We start from the raw sequence: 21,035 nt of genomic DNA on the forward strand, positions 1-21,035 counted from the left end.
GGCCTAATAAAAAAACCATTTAGAAAAAAAACGGAAAGTCACTTTATTTTTCGGACACAGTAGTACATATGTTTATTCAGTCGTTTGTTTGCTCTGTCCATGTGGACGATCGGAAAGGACTTTACGCGCTGGGTTGTCCGGTTGCATTCTCATTACGTGCCTAGCCCACCGGCGAGTCTGGCAGCTTGTAGCGCTCGTAATTGTGGCGGCTCCTCGATTGTCCTTGCACACATACTTCCACTAATCCATCTGAGCATCTTCCGCTGGAACGCAACTCGTCAGTTTTGGACAAAGTTCTAATTTTAAGATTATTTTAAGCAGAGGGTGAGGAGTTTGAGAAGGGGTTCATCAATCTTCTTCTTGTCCGGAACGGATGGTCAGAGATGAAAGGGAGATGTTTTTAAATGTTTTGTTGCTGTTTTGCCAGCTTCCGCTTTAAAATCCTTTAACTCTCGCCTTCCTCAAAACCGACCGGCCGCAATTAGATCGCATGTCGATTCGGTGTTTTGGGTGTAATTGGAGAAAGCACGAAGGAAGCATTTTACGGGAGGCAGTAGTAGTATAAACAGATGAGCGCCAGACGGACGGTGTTGAAAATAAATCCACCGCGACACAAATCTTGGGGGAAGAAAGTCCACGGTGTGAATGTGTGCTGTGTTGTGCTACGCAGATGCCAATTTCACAATGTACGATTGTGGTGGACTTTAGCAAACCGAACAACCACGAAGGAATAGCAATGCAAAAAAAAAAAACAAACAAACGTCTTGCCGGTTAAAGCGGACAGCGGGTTATGATGCGCGTCCCGCTATGCTCCGTCGTACCAAGCATACGCGTGTAATGCACACATTGCAGCCCGGTTGGCCGTTGCGTCGTGAAAGTGTACTTGCAGCTGCGATGTAACGTGTGGACCCGTCAATTAGCGACACAAGGGCAGATGACCGACCCCAAAGAAATGGCCTTATTTCCTTTGGCCGCGGGCGTTTACATGCGAAACACACACACGCGCGCGCAAGTGGTGGTTTTGTGTTGTAACATCTTGGTTTGCTGCATAAAGCATAAAATGGACACATTTTTATGCTGTGTTTGGTACGCTGTTAAACTTACTTTACAGCTTTGTTTTCTTTATGACGCAGTGAAAGTTTTCCAATCCTTCCAACAGCAACTTTTTTCTTCCACCAATGGCAAAATGTTTAATGCATCATAATTGTGTCCCCTTGTGTTTATGTGTTCTTTTTGCATGCAATGCCACGCGGCTTCCAGCTTAGATCGCTTCACGGGAGTAAACAGCGTAAAGGAACACTCGTGCTCTCCAACAGAAACCAAAGCTCGATTATCGTCCTCTGTTTAGTGTGTGTGTGTGAGGTTGTGTGCCATGAGGACAAAGGAATAGATCATTAGTATCCTTTCACTCGCTTTCGTGAGTCACATTGTTGTACGCATGACACAGATAAGGAAAAATGAACGAAAGTGCCCCACTCTCTCTCTCTCGCGCGCACACACACACATACACCAAAACCGAAGGAAAAATTGACATATAGCACGAAAGAGTGATGGAGAAAGAGAGAGAACGGATGAAATGAAAAGCATCCATAAAGGAAATTTTTGTTTGTGATCTTTTTTTTTGCATTTTTCAAACCTAAAACACACCAGACACGGGAATATTGTGAGATTTTTTTGTATCCTTCTCCTCCCCCTCCCCTCATGCAAAAAGAAGCAGAGAATAACCCTTTTCTTGTGTGCTTGTGTACCGTCCTATCGTTTCGTATGTATCGATAGAAAGTTTATGTTGTTACTTGTGTGAAGGGCAAAAAGGCGAATTCAAGCACAAAGGTCAGCTCGTGGCAAACGCCTCGAAGGCAAAAAGGATAAACATGTAGATGGTAACAAAAAAAAAAGATGCAGTAACATATCAAAACACACCGTACCATAGGAGTCCTTACGGTGGTACAAGAAAGGGCACTGCAAATCGTTTAGTATGAGTGTGAGTGCACAGTGAGTCTCACTAAAAGTTCTACACGCGCCATTACGTTTGTCTTCAATTTTTTTTATATTGTCCTTGTTGAACAATCTTATTATTTCCGTTTCTTTTATCGCTCAACTCGCTCTACTTTTATCGTGCATTTGTTTTTTTGTTGTTGTTATTTTGCTCTTCATTGCAATTGCATCCGGCGAGTTGATCATTCGGATGTTGGGGGAATTTTATGTACCGTGGTTTATAGTGGCCTGTTTTCCTCAGGCAAACCAGTCTGCCATAAAGGCAAAAGTCGTAAAGAAAAACCGCTTTGCCCAACAAAACATGGCAAACGTTCGACCCCACGCGAGAAGAAACAAATCTTTAAAGCGTTGGCACCTTTGCGTATGTGCCGCGACACGAACCGCGGTACTTGCAAGCTAGTGTGTGTGTGTGTGTGTGTGTGTTTGTGCGTACGTTTTAGTTTGGGGTGACATCGATCCCCGATGATGATCCACAAATGGGTAAAGTTCATTGCCTGGACGATGTCAGCCAACTGTCATTTCCCGTTCGTTCTTACTATAGCTGCTGGCTGCTTTGCCATTCTTTATCCCAACCCAAACGGTTGCGTGGTGCTTGGGATTCGTCGTTCGTTTTTCTGCATCCTTTGATCAGCAGCGGACAAGGACAAGCGATACCGTGGGTGGCATAGTACAGGGTTTTGAATACCAATAAAATCACTACATTTCCGGTACTTTGGACACGATTGTCATATAACCCTTGTAGCTCGGGAATTAAAGTTTCCTAACGGACTATCACTTGGAAAGACCAGTGACAAATTTCATCAAGGGACCGTTTCCCCACAGTAAGGACTTTGACTATTCGGCTACATGATGCACTAGAACTAACCACCGTTTTATGCGTTTTTTTACTGATAGTCTCTTTATAAATAATTCGACGATTTCGACTATATTTTAATATTACAGAATAGATATTCAAAAATTATGCATTAACTACGGTAGAATTGTTTGAATCCAGAAAAAAATTGTGTTGAAAATGAAGCGTCCGGCAATTATTCGTCCTGGAAACTATCAATTCCTGTTAGCGAACCCTGCATTCTTGTGGTAACGGTTCGGTTCCTTTTTTGCTTGGTTATGTGTGCGTGTGCGTCTTTAACGTGTCTACCATTCTCTTATACATTCATCTTGACAAGAAAAACCCTTAGCTTAATAATTAACTGATATTCCAGGAGGGTACAGATATGCTTCAATTTTCAAGCCTCCTGGATTTAGGAAACTTCTGGAAGATTCTCCGTCATCAGGACTTTCTTTGCGTTTGTCTGGCGGGTACCAGGACGTAAGTCGCGTGCTGCGGCCAGGAAAGTTGTAATTTCGCGTTTTTCATTGTTCAAATAATGTTTTTTACACCACAATCAATGGAAATTATTGAAAATTTATTTCATATTCTTTGTTTAAGTGGAGCAAGCCTTTCTGTCAGGTCAATGCCCCAGTAGGAGTAGCTCAGCTGATTGACCATAATACTGGTTTACGACAAGGCTTCATTGTCATCTGGTGGGCGAAAGAAATCAGTAAAGAACATGTCGATGCGCGTTTGTTGCGCTAATCAATTAGCAATTGAAAAGTACATTTGCTCTGCAAATAAAAGTTTGCAAGTAACTTTATTCTAACTTTTTGTTTTCACACTACAAAAGTGATACTTGCGTAAAAACTCACCAGCTCCTTCGGTCAACCGGAAAGCGATAGCTTTTGTCTTTTGTGTCATCGATGTGGTCGTATGCGCGTCACGCGTGTTCTTCTTTCGCAGCATGGTGTGAAACGATGAATGCATACATATTTAGAATAACAAACCACCAGCCGCAGCCATAAATACATCATCACAACTTGCCACCAAACCCGGTGGAACTTTTCTTTATTTTCTTCTACCATGTTTCATACTTGTAGTAAAAACAATAACAAAAAATTAACGCATTTTTCTTCGTTTTGTCTTTTCCCTATTTGCAGTTCATTCGAAGTGAGCACAAAGACGGGTGCATGTGCACATTCCAGGTTCTTCAAACATTGAGGTCGCTCGACGGATGTGTCTGTACCTCCCTCTGAGATGTGAAAAAAGTGCCATTTCCGTCACTGCGGTTTACTTGTGAAGCTGACGATTGAAACTTCCGAAGCCTAGTGTCCGTCGCTGTGTTCGCCATGTATCTGCCAGATTTATGTCTCCAGTGTGCGAAAAAGCTCATTACAAATCCTGTACGCGCTGGTGTGTCATGGTGCTAACAAGTTCTAATACCAAGCGAGGGCAATTTAGATGCCGTTCCTGCTAATAACCGAAACGGTTTGCGCTCCTCTGTCCAGGGGTACACTTTAACTCACTTAGTTAGGTGTTTCCTGGACAGTTGATGTTGCAACTCCCGTTCCAACTAGTTATGTGTATTGTAATTTGAAAATTAAAATATTGTTTGTCAAAACTTGTAAACAAATATTATTGCTTTATTTGTGAGGGTGTTCAATTTAGCACGCTTTACTTCCACGCCACTAACAGTGGCGATTAATTTAAATTTTAAAGATATCCATGCTTACTGGTTGTACTGTGGATCATTTGAGTTTGACACCGGGTGTTAAAGTTTTCAATCTTCATTGCGTTAAGTTCAACAATTAAATCCTAAAATCAGTGTTGAATATTTCAGTAGTGTGACAGCTTAAATTTGTCGAAAAACATTTTCGTGTTTACGTGTGTGTGTGTGTGTGTGTAACCAAGGCGCCCCCCTACCGCAGAAAGTGTAAAAATCCCCCTCCACGGCGCGGGGTCTGCCGGTGGAGAGGAGGGAATACGGTGATAAAATCAGTGTGCAGCAGTAAAAGGTGCCACACAATACCATCCGTCTTAAACGGCCACCTCGTTACAGTCTCGCGTATCGTCCCACGACCACTGGCCAAGCACGCACAAACGTCCGGGCAGGCAGGAGCGCACAGTTTCCGTTTCCGTGTGGGCGAGTGTTTCCACACGCCCAGGCTGCTGCTTCCGTCACCGCTGACGTGCAATCCATCCTGGCGAACACATCGAACAGTGCCGGTGGTGGACCGGAACGGCCGTCACCACCAGCCGACGACGGCAGCCAGCAGCCACAGACATCGCATTCGACCGCCGGTAGCGGTACGACCGGTCGCAGTACATCCGCAGCGCAGGAACCGGGAACGGCCGGTAGCCGCAATGTCCCAGTAGCGCCGTCCGGCGCGACAGCAGCAGGCAGTATGGTCGGTCACACGAGCGGCGCCGGTGTCTCCTATCCATCCACCTCAGGCAATAGCAATCAGCAACATGTAAATCAGCACCATCTTCACCAGCACCATCATCAACAGCAGCAAAACCATGGCAATAATAATAGCAATAATGAGCCCGACGGAGGCATCGGCGAATGGAATCCGTTAGAGTACAGTGGTGGTGGTGGTGGTGGTGGTGGTGGCGGTGGCGGTGGTGGCGGACCGGCCGGCGGTGCTAATGGAGGAGGAAATAATCACAATCACCATCACAGCAACCCGCCTGCGGCCGGTGGGAATAATAGTGCGCGGGAAAATAATAACGCCGGCAACAGCAGCAACAACGTAGCGAACCAGAACAACAACCAGAATGCGGAAGAAATCGATCGGTTCAGCTTCGAGGACTCGGACCGTTTCGAAGAAGACTCACTGTGCAGCTGGAGCTCCGAGCCGGAGAGCGTGTGCAACAACTGGCGGGGGTGGAAGAAACCGGCAGGGATGATCAACTCGTTCGGTGGTGGTTCTGGACGTCGATTCAATGAGGGTGGTAAGTGTTGATGCGATTGTTATTTTTTGCGTTAGCAATAATCTGACGCATTCTTTCCCCCTTTATTTTCCCCCCCGCGCCAAGAACCAACATCCCTGACTGAGCTGGCTGCCCGTTGCGTCGCGTTCTACATCCCGTTCGAACTGGTCGAACAAATGTATCCACCAGTGCCGGAACCGATCATGCTGCGCATCGCCTTCTGGAGCTTCCCGGATAACGAGGAGGATATAAGGCTGTACTCGTGCCTAGCGAACAGCTCCGCGGATGAGTTTCATCGCGGCGAAGGGCTGTTCAAAAATCGCGCCGTCAAGGATCCGCTGCAGATCGGCTTCCATCTGTCGGCAACGGTCGTGCAAACGCAACCGCGCAACCAGTACAACGTGGCGGTTACATTTGATCGACGAAAAATTTCATCGTGCAGTTGCACATGTCTACCCACCACCTACTGGTGTTCGCACGTGGTCGCCGTTTGCCTGTACCGGATTCATTGTGTAAGTAAACACGTCCGCTAATGGCCGAATATACTGATGGATTACATACCCTAATTCCTCTCTCTCTCTCCCTCTCTTTAGCCTACCAAGGTGAGCCTTCGCGCCCCGGTGTCGGAATCGCTGTCTCGGTTGCAGCGCGAACAGCTGCAAAAGTTCGCCCAATATCTGATCAGCGAGCAATCGCAACAGATACTGCCGATAGCGCAACGCTTGCTGGACGAACTGCTGAGTACGCAACCGACCACCATCAACACGGTGTACGGTGCACCGGATCCGACCGCCGGTGCATCGATGAACGATCAGACCAACTGGTATCTGGACGAGAAAACGCTGCACGATAACATTAAGAAGATCTTGTTCAAATTCTGTCAGCCCACGCCGATGGTGTTCAGCGATGTCAACTACCTGACCAACTCGGCACCACCGGCGGCAGCGGAATGGAGTTCACTGCTGCGACCGTTGCGGGGCCGTGAGCCGGAGGGCATGTGGAATCTGCTGTCGATCGTGCGCGAGATGTACCGGCGGTGCGATCGGAATGCCGTGCGCCTGCTAGAGATCATTACCGAAGAGGTGATGGCGTGCGATCAGATCCTGGTGTGGTGGTTCAACATCAAGCTAGCGCTGCTGGTCGGCTCGAACGGGCATGGTGGGGGTGGTGGTGGCGGCGGTGGTGGCAAACATGGAAACACCCACAGCAACCTGAACGCGACCCAGCATGCGTGCGCTTCGCTGTGCGACGAGATAGTTGTGCTATGGCGGCTCGCCGCCCTCAATCCGGGCCTCGCGCCGGATGAGCGGGACATGCTGCACGCCCAGTTTACCACCTGGCATCTGAAGATACTGGACCGGGTGGCGAAGAATATGGTCGCATCATCGTCACACAGCAGCAAACAACAGCAGAACCTGCGCAACGATGCGGAGCTGTTCGCTGGGTTTAAGCCGGCCATCGAGGCGTGCTACCTCGACTGGGAGGACTATCCGATCGAGGGCGTGACGCACACACAGGACACGAACCCGATGTATCACTGCCCGTTCACGTGCTTCAAGCAGAACAGTGACGCGCGCACCGACACAACCGTGCCGTCGCAGGTTACCTCCACCGCACCGATGGCCATGTCGCAAAGCAATGGGAAGCAGTTTCAGCTAATGCATCACTACCACCGTTACAGTTACCATGCCGATTATCCGCTGACGCTTCCGCAGCGGAGCGTTATGCCGGGCTGCTCGAATGTCAGCACCGGGATGATGGTTAGCGGCACGGATCGCTACCGTAACATTACGACCGTGGCAGCGAGCAGCTCACGTACGGTAGAGCAGCAGCAGCCGCACGGTGGTGCCGCCGGCCCGAGCGGCATGGTTCCAGCGTCTGTCGCACCAACAACAGCAGCGAGTAATGTATCAGCAGCAGCGGTCAACACCGACAATGTGGCAAATGCTGGTGACCCCGATAGAATGGCGAGTTTCGGCCATGCTCTGGGCAGTAGTGCTGGTGATTACGATCCATCTACGGATGAGAACGTAAACAACAGTGCCGGTAGCAGCAAACGTACCGGCGTGGGGGACGTAGGTAACAAGAACCATCACCATCGCACCAGAGCACACCGTGACCGGTTAACGTACTGTTCATCTAGTAATAATAGTAGTAGCGATAGCGTACCGGATCGATTAAATCAAAGTGCCAGTGATGTCGGTGCGACAGAAGGGGAATCCAGCAAGGGTCACAGCTCCGCTTTACCGGGCACATCTACATCGATTGCAAAGCTGGACGCGACACGCACCGGCAGTGTTAGTGGTCGTAACGTAGGTGTGCGCTGTGATGCGGTCGGTGCTGGTGGAAATCGTTCCAGCGTGAGCAGCGAAGGATTCTGTGAAAATGAGGACGATCTGGCAGTGGGGGCCGATGAGAAACTGCAGCACTATCTGTTACCGCACGATGTGGCGAAAAAGAATGATGAGGAGGGAAATGCGTTGCCGATTAGCAACGCGAACGTTGGTGACATGAGCAGCGGGTCCGGTGCGGGTGGTGGTGCTGCCGATCCAACGCTACCGTTGTTGAGCGTTAGCAATTCTTCCTCCAGCTCTTCATCCTCCTCCACCTCACTGTCGTCTAGCTCAGCGACGACGGACTTGCTGCAGAAGAAGAAAGTGCCGGCCGAAGGAACGGGATCGCAATCGAGCGAATCGAGTAACGAAAATAGCATTCTGAACGATATGAACAACTACGAAATTTCGGGTAATATCAAACTGTACGAGGTGCTGAATATGGTGGAGTCGACCGGTACAGTGAATCCCGATCCCGTCAAACACTCGACCACCAAACACACTAGTGCCAAACGACATGGGTCGAGTGAAGTATCATCGGACCACGCGGTCAGTGCGGAGCAGCATGTTGGATCGTCATCGTCCGTGGTGTCCGCTACCGCGGCTGAAGGTATGTCAGCAGGTGCACAACAACCGCAGCCATCAACATCTCAGCAGGCAAACGCCACCGCCAGCCAACAGCATCAGAAAGCGTCGAAGCAACAGCAGCACCAGCCGCATGCAGGCACGTCACAATCGCATGGCAGTAGTAGTACGTCCGAGTCGAAGCAACAGCAGCAGATGTTCTCCAACATCAAACCGACGGAAGACGCATGGGACATTTTGTTTGCACGCGCGGAAGGGTTACACGCGCACGGCCACGGGCGTGAAGCGTGTACGCTGGGCGTTCGCCTAGCGTCGGAGATGCTGGCCAACCCGCCAAATCTAATGATTGATCTTCCACCGCCACCGAAGAAAAAGGGCAAAAAACACAACGTCAACCCGATCTCACATCAGCTGAGCGTGCTCGCGTCGGCCACACTGTCCAAGTGCGCCTTCCTCTGTACGGTACTGGCGGAGAATTCGGAACACTATCATCTGGCGTTCCGCGTGTGTCTGTTCGGTTTGGAAATGTCTAGACCGCCGGCAAGTACGAAACCGTTGGAGGTGAAGCTTGCCAATCAGGAATCGGATCTCCTTTCGCTGCTGAAACGCATCCCGCTCGGGAACGAAGAGCTGAAGGCGATTCGCGAACGAGCGGAACAGTTGCGCGACGGCACACTGAAGTCACGGGGCGAAGCGCTGCTGCCGATAATGCTGGCCAGCTTCCTGTTTGATGCGCTCGTGATGCCGTCGGTGGTTGGGCGCGAAAATCGTCTGAAGATAATGAGCAGCGCCTACCGCTATCCGACCGACGAAAATCTCGGCTTCGAAGCGGCGGTCGCGGCACTCGGACTGAAGGCAAACGTGTCGGAAGCGGAACATCCTTTGCTGTGCGAGGGCACTCGTCGACAGCGTGGCGACCTTGCGCTTACGCTGCTGTCATACTACAAGGACGAACCGCGCAAGATCTGCCGCATCATGGAGAAGCTGCTCGATCGGGAGATTCACGTACTGATCAAAACTGCACTGCTACCGTCGTACTACTCGAACAATCCACCGACACGCAGCCAAACGTCACAGCTGCGGTTGGATGAGTACGAAGCCGGTAACAATGGTGGTGGTAGCAACAGCCACCACCCGCATCACCTGCAACCGTACGGTGGGAACGGTGGTGGTGGTCGAAGCAGCAGCAGCACGGGAAGTGCTGAACTGCAACCGCAACCGTCCGGGTCCGTGGCCACTTCTCATTTGTCTCAGGGCTCCGACTTCGGGCTGGCGAACAGTAGTCGACCGCAGAGCAGCACCAGCGCCGAGGTGGAGGCAGGCATCGGTGCACTGAGCCTGGGCGGCGTGCCAACCACTTCTAACGCAAACGGTGGAGGAACAACCTCCATCAGCACTACCAATGCCGCTTCGACAATGATGGCCGGCACTGCTGGTGGCAGCACCACGACTGCTACCGCCGGCAGCTCTACCAGCAGCAATCCAACTGGTGCTGCCGGTGGCCCATCTACTTCGTCAACGGCAACCGTCACGGCCGCCGGTGCAACCTCATCCGTGACCTCGACTCGTTCGAAAGATTCGCGGTACAAGGGCAAGCGGGCATACCCGTCCATCCCGAACCAACCCTCGGAGGCGAGTGCCCACTTTATGTTCGAGCTGGCGAAGAATGTGCTCACGAAGGCGGGTGGCACATCGGCCACATCGCTGTTTACGCAGGCGACCACCACCCAGAACCATCAGGGACCGCACCGCGGACTGCACATGTGTGCGTTCCAGCTCGGGCTGTATGCGCTCGGGTTGCACAACTGCGTCAGCCCGAACTGGTTGTCCCGCACGTACTCCTCGCACGTGTCGTGGGTTATCGGCCAGGCGATGGACATCGGGGCGCCGGCCATTTCGTTCCTGATCGACACGTGGGAGGGCCATCTGACGCCACCGGAAGCCGCCGGTATGGCGGACCGTGCTTCATCCCGCGGATGGGACAGCAACATGGTGAACCCGGCGGCCGAGCTGGCCCTCTCGGTGCTACCGCACGCGGCCGCCCTCAACCCGAACGAAATACAGCGTGCGATCTTGCAGTGCAAGGAGCAAAGCGATCGGATGCTTGAACGTGCCTGCATTATGGTCGAAACGGCGGCGAAAGGTGGTGGCGTGTATCCGGAGGTGTTGTTTCAGGTGTCGCGCTACTGGTACGAACTGTATCTGCGTAACACACCGGGCGGTGAAATGGAACCCGACGAACAGCAAGACGTGGTCCTCAGTCTGCTGCATCTGGTTGAATCGAACGGCGATGGCAGTGTGCTTGGGGCAGCCATAGCGGCTGCTTCATCCCAGCCCGGTAATGGTCCAGCGGGAGGAATTCCACCACCCGTCGTAGGTGGTGCAGCGACACCACAGCAACCTTACGCACCACACCAACACCAACCGGTATCCGGCTTGGCACCGATCGGTATGACGCCTTACGGTGGTTACGGCTATGGAGCGATCTATCATCATCAGAACACGATACAGTACACCCACCCAACGAATCCGGTGCACCAAATGTACATGGCAACGCCGCTCCAGTTCCAGTACCCTCCGCCTCCACCACCGGGCGGTCAGGGTGGGCAACCGCAGCAACCGCAGCCACCCACTGTTGGCTATGGGCAGCAACAGCAACCACCACAGCAACAGCTAGGTGCGATAAATCCGGCCGCTGTAGCCGCCTATCAGTCGATGCAGCAGCACGGTGTGCCACCGCAGGCGTACGGTACGCCACCACAGTATCAGGCGGTTCCGGGTGTACCAGTGCAACCGCAAGGACCACCAACCAATCCGGGTCAGATGGGACAAAACATGCAGCAATTCTACGGCGGATCACAGGCAGCTGTTGCCGCGGCGATGCAGCATCAGCAACAACTCCCGGGTGTTCAACCGGTTCAGGTAGGCGGCCCACAGGGACCACCGCAGCTAGCACCACCGCTGGCACCGGCCGTAGCTGGGAGTCAACAGCCGGGCAGTGTCAGTGGTCCAATGGGACCGGGTGGACCGCAAGGTCCCACACCGACGCAACAAGTCCCCGCTGGTATGCCGGTTGTCGGACCCGGTGGAGGTAACATGCGTCCACAGCATGCCGTTGGCGTTGGTGGGCCCCCGTACGCCGCAGCTTACGGGCCGGCCGGCGTGAGCGGTGGGTCCGGTTCGGGGATACAGCCACTACCGCCCCAGTCCGGTACGGGTAGCACGAGCGGGCAGGTGCGTGCCCGCCATCCACATCATTCCAACACGCCGCAACTGCGCTATCTGCTTGCCTCGTACAATGCGGGCATGCTGGCACTGGAGACACTCGCTCGGCGCGTCCATGATGATCGGCCGCAGGCGAAGTACGCCCGCAACCCACCGTACGGTGAAGATGTTAAATGGTTGCTGCGCATCTCGAAGAAACTTGGCACACAGTATCTGCATCAGTTCTGCGTGTGCGTTGTCAACTCGATCGTCAGCCCGTTCGTACTGCACGAGGTTGCCCTCGAATCCGCACACTATCTCTCACGCAATAATCCCGCGCTCGTGATGCATCATTTACGGTCTGCCCTTACACCACTGATGAGCAAGTGCCAGAACATGTAAGTATTGTTTTGTTTTATTATATTGTTATATTAAAAGTTACAGGTAGTGAATTAACGATTAGGTATGTTCGCACGATATGCAATTCCTGCTCGATTTTTCACCCTCTGCAAATCTTTTTTGCATGTGTTTTGGTGTCTTCGAGCAGAGATGGCAAATATTTTTGAGCAGAAAAGGTTGACAACACAAATCATTTGCGTGTAATCTTTTGATAATCGCTTCGCGTGATCTCAGTAACTAAAAAAAGATAAACATATTGGTAACATGTTGAACACGAAACAGAATCGAATCTATTTTTATCGCTCCTGTATGTGATTTTCAAGATTTGCAGTGAAAGATTTATATCGTGTAACCATACCTATTGATCTCCTCCATTTTGCAATGTCAATTATTCTATCGCCTTGTATGTATATGTATATTAGGGTTAGGTATCTATATATGCGTATAAATTAAGATCAAGCGGCGGGTATAAATCGATTTCAGCTGTATTAGTAATGTTTCGGGAGTCGATGCTCGCAGTGAGTCAGTCAGCCATTTTAAACTAGCTGATATCAGACGTCAGACGTCAGACGTCTACCGCAGAGTGCGGGTCGGTTCCAAATGAAATCTTCGACGAGATACCAGAGAGTGATTATTTGAGGTTGGGTGCAGAAATAAAAGATTACTAAAAGAAAATATTGTTCTTCACCGCTAGGTATGTCCAATGCACTCATCAAAAGCTGTATCATCTCACGATGGCGGACTATGAGGACTTTACCAGCACTATTATTTCCGCGCGTAACGCGTTCCAGATTACCCCGGAGGGTAATGCTCAGTTTAAGGATTGGTTGCAATCTATCAAACGGTACTTCCTTGTTTTTTTTTTCTATTATACCTTAACAATTAGCAATATGTACTAACGCATTTATTCTATCACACGCAACATAGGTCCAAGTCGTGCAAGAAAGAATTATGGACTCAAATAAATGCCGCACTCAACTCTAAATGACATAGACTCGATTCGATTGGATCGGAGCTGAATATGATGCTAGCGGCAGCAGCAACGGCTGCATCGGCAGCGACATCCAACAGCATAAGCAATGAGCCAAGTTATAGTATTAGCAAAAACGGAACCACACCTATCAATCATACCAACGGTCACGTTGCTGAGGTGGGATCGCTGAACGCAAACGCTACTCTTTCGGTGGCGACTTCGTCACCGCCAGCGTCAACCTCCTCGTCCTGTTCGTTGGTAAGCAGTGCGAATCAACAAATTGTTTCACCATCGCCTGGTATCATTTATGACGAGCTACAGCTAGTACCGCCTAATCAGGATGCTCTGCTACCACCACCGGGTAAGTCTAGTTCCAATCTAGTGGTGAGTGGTGCAGTAACGGCCGCCGGTTCGCTACGATCCATACCAACTACAGCCAACACAACGTTGGAACCCGTTAACCCGCTGGTAGTGGCTGTGTCGATGGGTTCGAAAACGTCAACTTCTGCTGCGGCAGGCATGATTCCGCCCGTGTCTGTGCAACAAACGACAAAGCAACAACAGCAGCAAATGCGCCACGTAAAGTTGAACGTTTCCCAACCACCTTTAATCGGTGCAGCGACAACCGGGAAAATAGCACCCGTAATCGATGCAGGGGCATGTTCGCGTAAAGCAACCAGTGGAGCAGGCACTGGTGCTACAAGCGCGAATCGAACGATTCTGGCGGCTGGTGGTAAGATTGACAGTGGTACTCAGAACGACACCACTCAGCAACGGATCGCATCATCAGTTCATAATATTGCGCCAGCGGAAGTATCGACTCATATGCAAACGTCCAACGTGGTAGTAGGTCCTGTGATTGTGAATGGAGCAAGCAGCACGATGGTAGTGAATGTTGCAAGTAATAATAAAAATATCGCCGTACCCGGTGGTGAAGAGTCTGGCACAAATGTTGTCTACTATCCACCAGCACCACAACCACGTCCATCGAAGCAACCTACGGATCTACCGCGGCATCCACCGCAGGAATCCCAACAATCGCAACGGGCGGTGAAACAACTGGCAGAACAATGTGCAGAAAAGTCCAATACGGAACGATTGAAACAGCAGCAGCAGGCAGCGGTTAAGCAACAGCAAAAGCAACAGAAACAACATCAACCCAAACAGCAACAAAAGCCGCAACAGAAACAAATACCACCAAAACCGCACATTTACCATCACAATACTGCTGGGCACAACCAACAGCATCAGCAGCAATCGGCAGCAGTTGCCGCAGCAGCCACAGTGGCAATGCTAACGCAGCAGCAGCAGCAACAACATTATCAGCAAACACCCACAGTTGCCGTCACTTCACAGGCGCTTAGCCAACTGTCTACTGCACCAGCGACAATGCCTACGGCCGGTTTAGGTGCTAATCATACACATGCTCATCACCACACACACGCCCATCTGTTTTCGCATGCACAACAACAACAGCAGCAACAGCAGCAACAACAACATTCCGTAGTCCCGCTACCAGTCGGTAATGGTTATGGTTTAACTACCGGTCCGATGCAACAACACCGGCAACAGCAGTTTCTGCAACAACGTCAACAGCAACAACCGGGGCCGCCACACACTACCGGTGCTGCACAGTTACCACTGCCGATTCCTGCTCCAACCGGTACCGGCACAATGCAGGGTTCGATGTTGCCCGCCTTGCATCACCCGGCACAGCCGCAACCAACGCCTGCTGCTCCACCATCACAACACCATATGCCGCATCTGCATCATATGCATAAGCAGCTACCACCGTGTCCACCGCTTCCGCTAACGCAAATGACGACACAGCCGCAACACAACCCGCAGCAACATCAGCAGCAAATTTTCCAGTTCCATCAGCTGCAGCAACATCACCATCAGCATCAACATCAGCATCAGCACCAGCATCAGCATCAACATCAGCACCAGCATCAGCACCAGCACCAGCATCAGCATCAGCACCAGCATCATCATCACCATATGCTGCAACAGCAACAGCAGCAACAGCAGCAGCAACAGCAACAACAACAGCATCATCAACAACAACAGCAATATCATCATCATCATCATCCGACTCACCACGCGGTACCGTCGCATACGCAGGCCCAGTCTGGCCAGCAGCAGCAACCGCAACCACTCTCGGCTGCCCCGACAACGGTGGCTACGGTGGCGGTAAATGCGCCTGCGGCTGCCACACACCCACAGCAGCAAAGCATCAATCTGAACGTCAACCATCATGTCATTTCGACGCCAATAGTGGTCGACTTCTCGAACATGACCGTAAACTGTGTGCAGTTGCAGGAGGCGCAACATCCGAACCCAATCGCTGCGGCGGCCGCTGCGATGGCAGCTGGATATGGTGCGGCAGCAGCTGCTGCTGCCTCAGTACCGGCCGCTATCAGTGCGCGACCCGGTGCCAAGTGAAGGGATGTAACTTCAGTTAAAAACAAAAGAAAGCTATCGTCAAACTCTATGCTTAAGCAAGTTCGTGGTGCACCACGAAAGGCCAACGCGATAGTGTGGCGATAGATTCTGTAAAGCTTAGGTTGGTTAAATGTGTTGCCACAGACGATCTCCGGAAAGGAAAGAGTTAAAGCATGTGTGTTTCGAATATCTTCAAAGCGATCCTTTTCACCTATATATCAATGCTTGCTCTCCACCCATATTGGCAAATATGAGAGAGCAAAACAACCACAAAAGCGGCGTTACAGCTTCGGATCAATCGAATTGTATTGTGAAAATCGAAACCAGTTATGAATCAAATGTGCCACATTCTGTCTTGGGATGCGTTTATTTTGTACAAGCAGTTTTGCTTTTTTTTTTGGTGATTTAAACATCCTTTTTACCATCTCTGTATAAAACTGTACTGTAGTTATATATTTTCTTGTTTTTTTTTCTTTTTAATATCTTTTATACCTTAGTAAGAACTTTATGAATGTACCATTGCAACAAAAACAGAAAAAAAACATGGAAAAATGCGTTCCACTTATTTTTAAGTGTTGCAACAACAAAAAAAAGGCTTCAATTGGCTCCTCCCCCGATCGACTAAGTGAGTGAGAGAGTTCTCCTTCGGTGTGCGTTAGGAAACGGATTTAATGCAGCATACATTGTGACCGATGTATGTTTTGCAAAAAAAGTAAAAGAACGTGACCGGCAGTGGTTATCATTAAGCTGTACAACAAAAGGCTCATGTTTGCATCTATATTCGATTTAGAGATAAAAATTTTGTCACATACGATTTTTTTTTACAAAAACAAAAACATTCTTCTCAATCTTCATGCTCTATCGTACGAGCAACTTTATTTCTGGTGTAGTTTGATCGCTTACATTGAATTAGTTGTAAAGTAAAAAAAATAATAACCGTAAGCGAACGCAGCTTTACGTTTGATCTGCAGGTCTCTGTAGCTATACCATACTGCCGGCCAATTTGCGTTTGCTGATGAGTTCAGCTAGCCCCGTGAGCGGAATTGAAAGCCATTACAAGTCGTCAAACACTGTTGAGCGTCTTGCGTTTCTAAAGCCAAAAAAGTCTTTAATTCTCTATTTTAGCCAAATTTAATCGCTTTCGGAACGTCTAACTTGTATGTTGCGCATGGGGTTGGATCAAGTTTTGTTTCCGCACGGATACTGCATGAGTGCTGTGTGTACGGATCATCTGAATGCGATCCGATGGTTGGAACAAACAGGACAGCAAGAACATTTCAAAGAGGTGTCGCATCTCTTTTCGCCCCTAAATCTACGAGATGATATTTAACAAAAGTGAAAAGACAAAAGCACGTTAACGCAAATAAAAGTTAACGCTCCGAAAAGACCCGGAATAGCACCAGCAATTGATGAATGCGTGACAAACTGGCATATTACTAAGAACATAGTAAGAAACGTTTAAACAAATAATAGTAAATATAAATGCTATATAGCGCAATACACGGGAAGCGTCTACAATTCGAACAGTTTTCAGTTTACCGGGACTAATTGAAAATGTTACCGAATACAACAAATTCACACACACACAACAGAAAAATAGAATCGAAACGAAAAACCGAACAGAAGGAATCAAACGAGAAAATGGAACTCTATTAAAGGGCAAGCATTTTGAGTGCTACGAAATTAAGTAAAGTAATACACCTAAAACAACTAATCTTAAATCACTATAAAAGATTATGGAAAAAGCAAAAAAAACCTCCGAGTTACAATAGAGAAAGCCCTCCGCCACCCCCCAATACCCCCATCATCAACTGGTGTTGGTGATGAGTGTATGTGAGTATGCGTGTGCGAGAGGAAAGAAAATTAGCAAAGCGGGGGGGAAGACACGAGAGGGGCAGAGGGCAGTTTTTAAAGTATTTGAGAGCGAAAGATTTAATATTATCGAAGGATTTAGGTGAAGCAGGCACCGCGCGTGTGTGTGTGTGTGTGTGCCTTTGCAAGTACACACCCGGAACATTGTATAGATCTCATTTTGATTAATTAATGAACGCAGCACGGAAGACTCGAACGATCGCGAACAAGGCGCAAACCACACATACACAGGCATACAGATACGCACAGTTTCTCGTATACACAAACACTACTGGGCAAGCGCGTTCTGCAAGTGTTGCAGAAGGAAGGGATCCCGTGTGCATAATTCGTAATGGTAATCCTTTAAGTCTCCTATCTTCCTTACATTGCGGGCCATCCAATATTCCTTTTCTTCCCTTCCACTTCCTTCGCAGAAAAAGATGGAATGTATTTTCGTAATGAGATAAAAGCAATGAAGAATGGTAAAATAGAAGTAGTTAAGGGGCACACCATCGAACACGCCACGAACGCATAAAGCAAAAAAAAAAGTAAAATGAGGTGTAATCTTACAACCAAGCCTCCCTTCTCTTCTAAATCGCTTTTCTCCTCAAGGAAAAAAAATAGTAGGAAAAAAACAGAAATTCCGGGCGCAATTAGAAGGAAGAGATATAATATATGGGGAAAAACACTACAAAACGTCGACGCAAATAGTAATAACACACGATAGAGGAGTCGAGCAAGAGGGAGAGAGAGAGAGAGAGGGTAAGAAAAACGAGTAAGAATAAAAGTGTCTTTTTAAAACATTGAACGCGACATAAAAATGACGAAAAGTAATACAAACGAACGGAAAACAAAACAAACAAAAAATACAAAAAATGCATAAAACCATACACACACTCGGGTAAGGCGACGCACGTGGTGGTGAATGTGATAATAACACGGATCCGAAGGAAAGAAAGTACGATGGTGGCTAAACACGGCAGTAACACACGGAGAAACGAACAAGCAAGCCAGTGTATATCACGAGAAGCACATTTTCCTTATTTGTTCGAACATTGTTTGTGTTTGCTTTTAAACTGTGTGTGTATGCGTGTGTTTCGTGTAGGTGGGGGGAGGGGTTGGGAATGGGTGGAAGAGGTTGTATGTGTGCTCGCTGGTCACTAGGTAGGTTGTCCTTTAGAGAGGGTCCTTGCATCCACGTTGGTACAATTGTTGCACCTTCAAAGCAATAAGAGCAATCCAAACGAGATAAGCCTTTAAGCTAGTGTATCGTATGTGTGTGCGCGTGTGTGTGAGTGTGCGGATGTGTTCTTGTATGTTTTTCTTTTAGTTTTAATCTTACTGCTCGTGCGCCTCACTATCCCTTATTTCCTCCTCCTCCGCCCCATTTTCCCATCCGCCCTTTATTTGCTTTTATCAAGCCCGAGCATAGGAGCGTTGGTATAAAGGGAGAAGGAAACATATATTTTAATGCGCACAGAGAGAATAAAAAATAACAGATAGGTCGTAAGAGAAATATATATTACCGATATAATTATACATCAAATCCCCTCTCCCTCCCGTTCACTATCCTCCCACACTACGATCCTTCAAATACACGACCCACATCTTACACTGCACCTAGCTGTGTATGCGTAGTGCGGCGGGCGTGTTGCAATACATGAATATCTTACCGAATAGGGAGTCTGAACAGAATGCCGTTGCAAAATAAAATATCCCCCTCCTCCCTCCCTACCTTCCCTCCCCACCGTGGAGGAGCGAAGAGTTGATTGCGTTCGATTAGTATTATCCGTTAGTGTCGTTGAGTTGGTTTCGGAAATATCGTGAGGGATACTGAAACCAACAATAAGATGAAGAAGAAGAAAAATAAAAGGGCGCATAAAACGTTTCTTTCTCTACCTCTCTTCACTACCATCTGTTTCTTCTCGGATGTAATGTGCGTACCACGTGCATATGTATCCCGGTTGAAAGTGGATTTGAAATGTGTCTTATGTGAAGCAAAACAAAGGCGTAAAGAAAGGTAAAAATAAAAAGCAAACGAAATTACAAAACAATATGAAGTCTCTAACTGAATAGGTGGTGTTTTGGTGGAGTTTAAGTTACTTTTTTTGTTGGTCCGAATCGTCAACTGTGCAACAAGAATTCCTCAACCCTTTGCCGATAGTTCCCCCAATTTCCCATCATTTGGAGAAGTGGGGCACTACACCCTCTACCCAGAAGGATCCCAACACTTTGGTTAGATATTCAATGTAAGATTCACTCCGCTTTGGCCTTTGACTACTAGAGTTCGTTGGACAATCTTAACTCGCCAAAAATTCTTCAACAAAAGCTTAAATTTTCTCGCCACTTATAGTCTATAATAAAAAATATGTAACAGCAGTTGATCTGCTACCGCTTGATAAGATTCGTAATAGGAATAGCTATATCAAATACTAGTAAGTGTTATCTTCTTCCTTGTAGTAAGTATTATTTCTGTCCATCTGCCGGAAATGAGACGAAACCCTAGCGCTTCCATTCAATTGCTCACTTTGATCAGTTGAGCTCTTGATCTTGGGGTAGATAACACTAGTCTAAGGTTCGCTAGGAAGTTGTGGGTAAGGTAGAATGTAAGCTGGAATGTAGCTCATGTCACGTTTCTCTCTGCTCTTTAGGGGAACATCGTCGTCGTCGCCGTGTTTGCCGGAAGCGCGCTCATGGAAGTGGAGCTCCTACGGGAATTTGCTGATGTGTGGTCTGCAATTCCAAGGTTTGCCGGATGTGCCGTACCGTTGTGCTAACTTCTTCTGTGCTGTTTCGTTATGTTCATTGTTGTGCTTACTCTATGGTACAATTCACATGCCACCAGAGATGTCCGAGAACCAAGGCTTCAAAAGGAAACGATTGCCCTGTACCGAGCATGAGTGGGGCAAGAAGAAGAAGGTAACTCGGAACGTGAAATTGCATATCCATCACATCACCCGGAAGTTACTGAATTCTTTCGGAAGAGATAAGGACTCACCGGGTCCCGAAGTACGCTGACGCCATGACCATGACATACAACCGCCCGGCATCGCATTTCTAGTGACAAGGCATGCGGAAACAAGTGATCGAATGGATACCAAACAACGGACGAAAGTGCAGGTGAAGTATTCTTGGCAATTTCCTTTAACCTGATCATTATTTCATTAGGCGACGCTTCGTTAAGAGAGATAAGTCGTCTTCGAAACAACACCTAAAAGAAGTACTGGAAACTGGCTTGATGAGTTGGCCTTGTCAACTGGAATGTGGATGATCATGCATTTGGAAGCAGAAAAACCTTGGAGAGATTGGCCAACGTTACTCAAACATCTCTCACTTGCTTACCCGGCCATTCTGGTGGAAACATATCTAAGACTTATATTTCACAGAATAGTGCTCTTTATCTGCTTTCGTCAAATGGCTTTCGAATGGATGCACGTGTACGAAACAAAGAACCGGTCATATATGCGCCTTGAAGAGAAATGAATGCCGGTGAATG

The 21,035-nt window shown here is 48.6% G+C and overlaps 2 protein-coding genes across 2 annotated transcripts; both read left to right on the forward strand.

Annotated features, from left to right (window-relative positions):
* The first annotated feature begins 5,184 nt into the window (after positions 1 to 5,184).
* LOC128307429 (zinc finger SWIM domain-containing protein 8 homolog) lies at positions 5,185 to 13,381 on the forward strand. The gene is made up of 6 exons (XM_053045267.1): positions 5,185 to 5,431; positions 5,474 to 5,770; positions 5,855 to 6,261; positions 6,343 to 12,269; positions 12,965 to 13,114; positions 13,198 to 13,381. Exons 1-6 carry the CDS (start codon positions 5,218 to 5,220, stop codon positions 13,256 to 13,258), a joined length of 7,056 nt encoding a protein of 2,351 aa, XP_052901227.1. The 5' UTR covers positions 5,185 to 5,217; the 3' UTR covers positions 13,259 to 13,381.
* Positions 13,292 to 15,688, forward strand: LOC128306484 (hormone receptor 4-like). The gene is made up of 3 exons (XM_053044015.1): positions 13,292 to 14,365; positions 14,489 to 14,953; positions 15,368 to 15,688. Exons 1-3 carry the CDS (start codon positions 13,292 to 13,294, stop codon positions 15,686 to 15,688), a joined length of 1,860 nt encoding a protein of 619 aa, XP_052899975.1.
* Positions 15,689 to 21,035: the final 5,347 nt, after the last annotated feature.

This window comes from Anopheles moucheti, chromosome X (assembly GCF_943734755.1).
Source record: "Anopheles moucheti chromosome X, idAnoMoucSN_F20_07, whole genome shotgun sequence".
Classification (NCBI taxonomy): Eukaryota; Metazoa; Arthropoda; class Insecta; order Diptera; family Culicidae; genus Anopheles; species Anopheles moucheti.

Bases quoted from the DNA above. Each gene is read 5' to 3' on its own strand.
- LOC128307429 (XM_053045267.1), top strand. From the start codon at position 5,218: ATGGTCGGTCACACGAGCGGCGCCGGTGTCTCCTATCCATCCACCTCA. The intron at 5,432-5,473 runs GTGGCGGTGGTG...CTAATGGAGGAG, and splicing joins TGGTGGTGGTGGTGGTGGCG to GAAATAATCACAATCACCAT. The intron at 5,771-5,854 runs GTAAGTGTTGAT...CCCCGCGCCAAG, and splicing joins ACGTCGATTCAATGAGGGTG to AACCAACATCCCTGACTGAG.
- LOC128306484 (XM_053044015.1), top strand. From the start codon at position 13,292: ATGATGCTAGCGGCAGCAGCAACGGCTGCATCGGCAGCGACATCCAAC. The intron at 14,366-14,488 runs GTTAAGCAACAG...CACAACCAACAG, and splicing joins AACAGCAGCAGCAGGCAGCG to CATCAGCAGCAATCGGCAGC. The intron at 14,954-15,367 runs GCACAGCCGCAA...TCGCATACGCAG, and splicing joins TGCCCGCCTTGCATCACCCG to GCCCAGTCTGGCCAGCAGCA.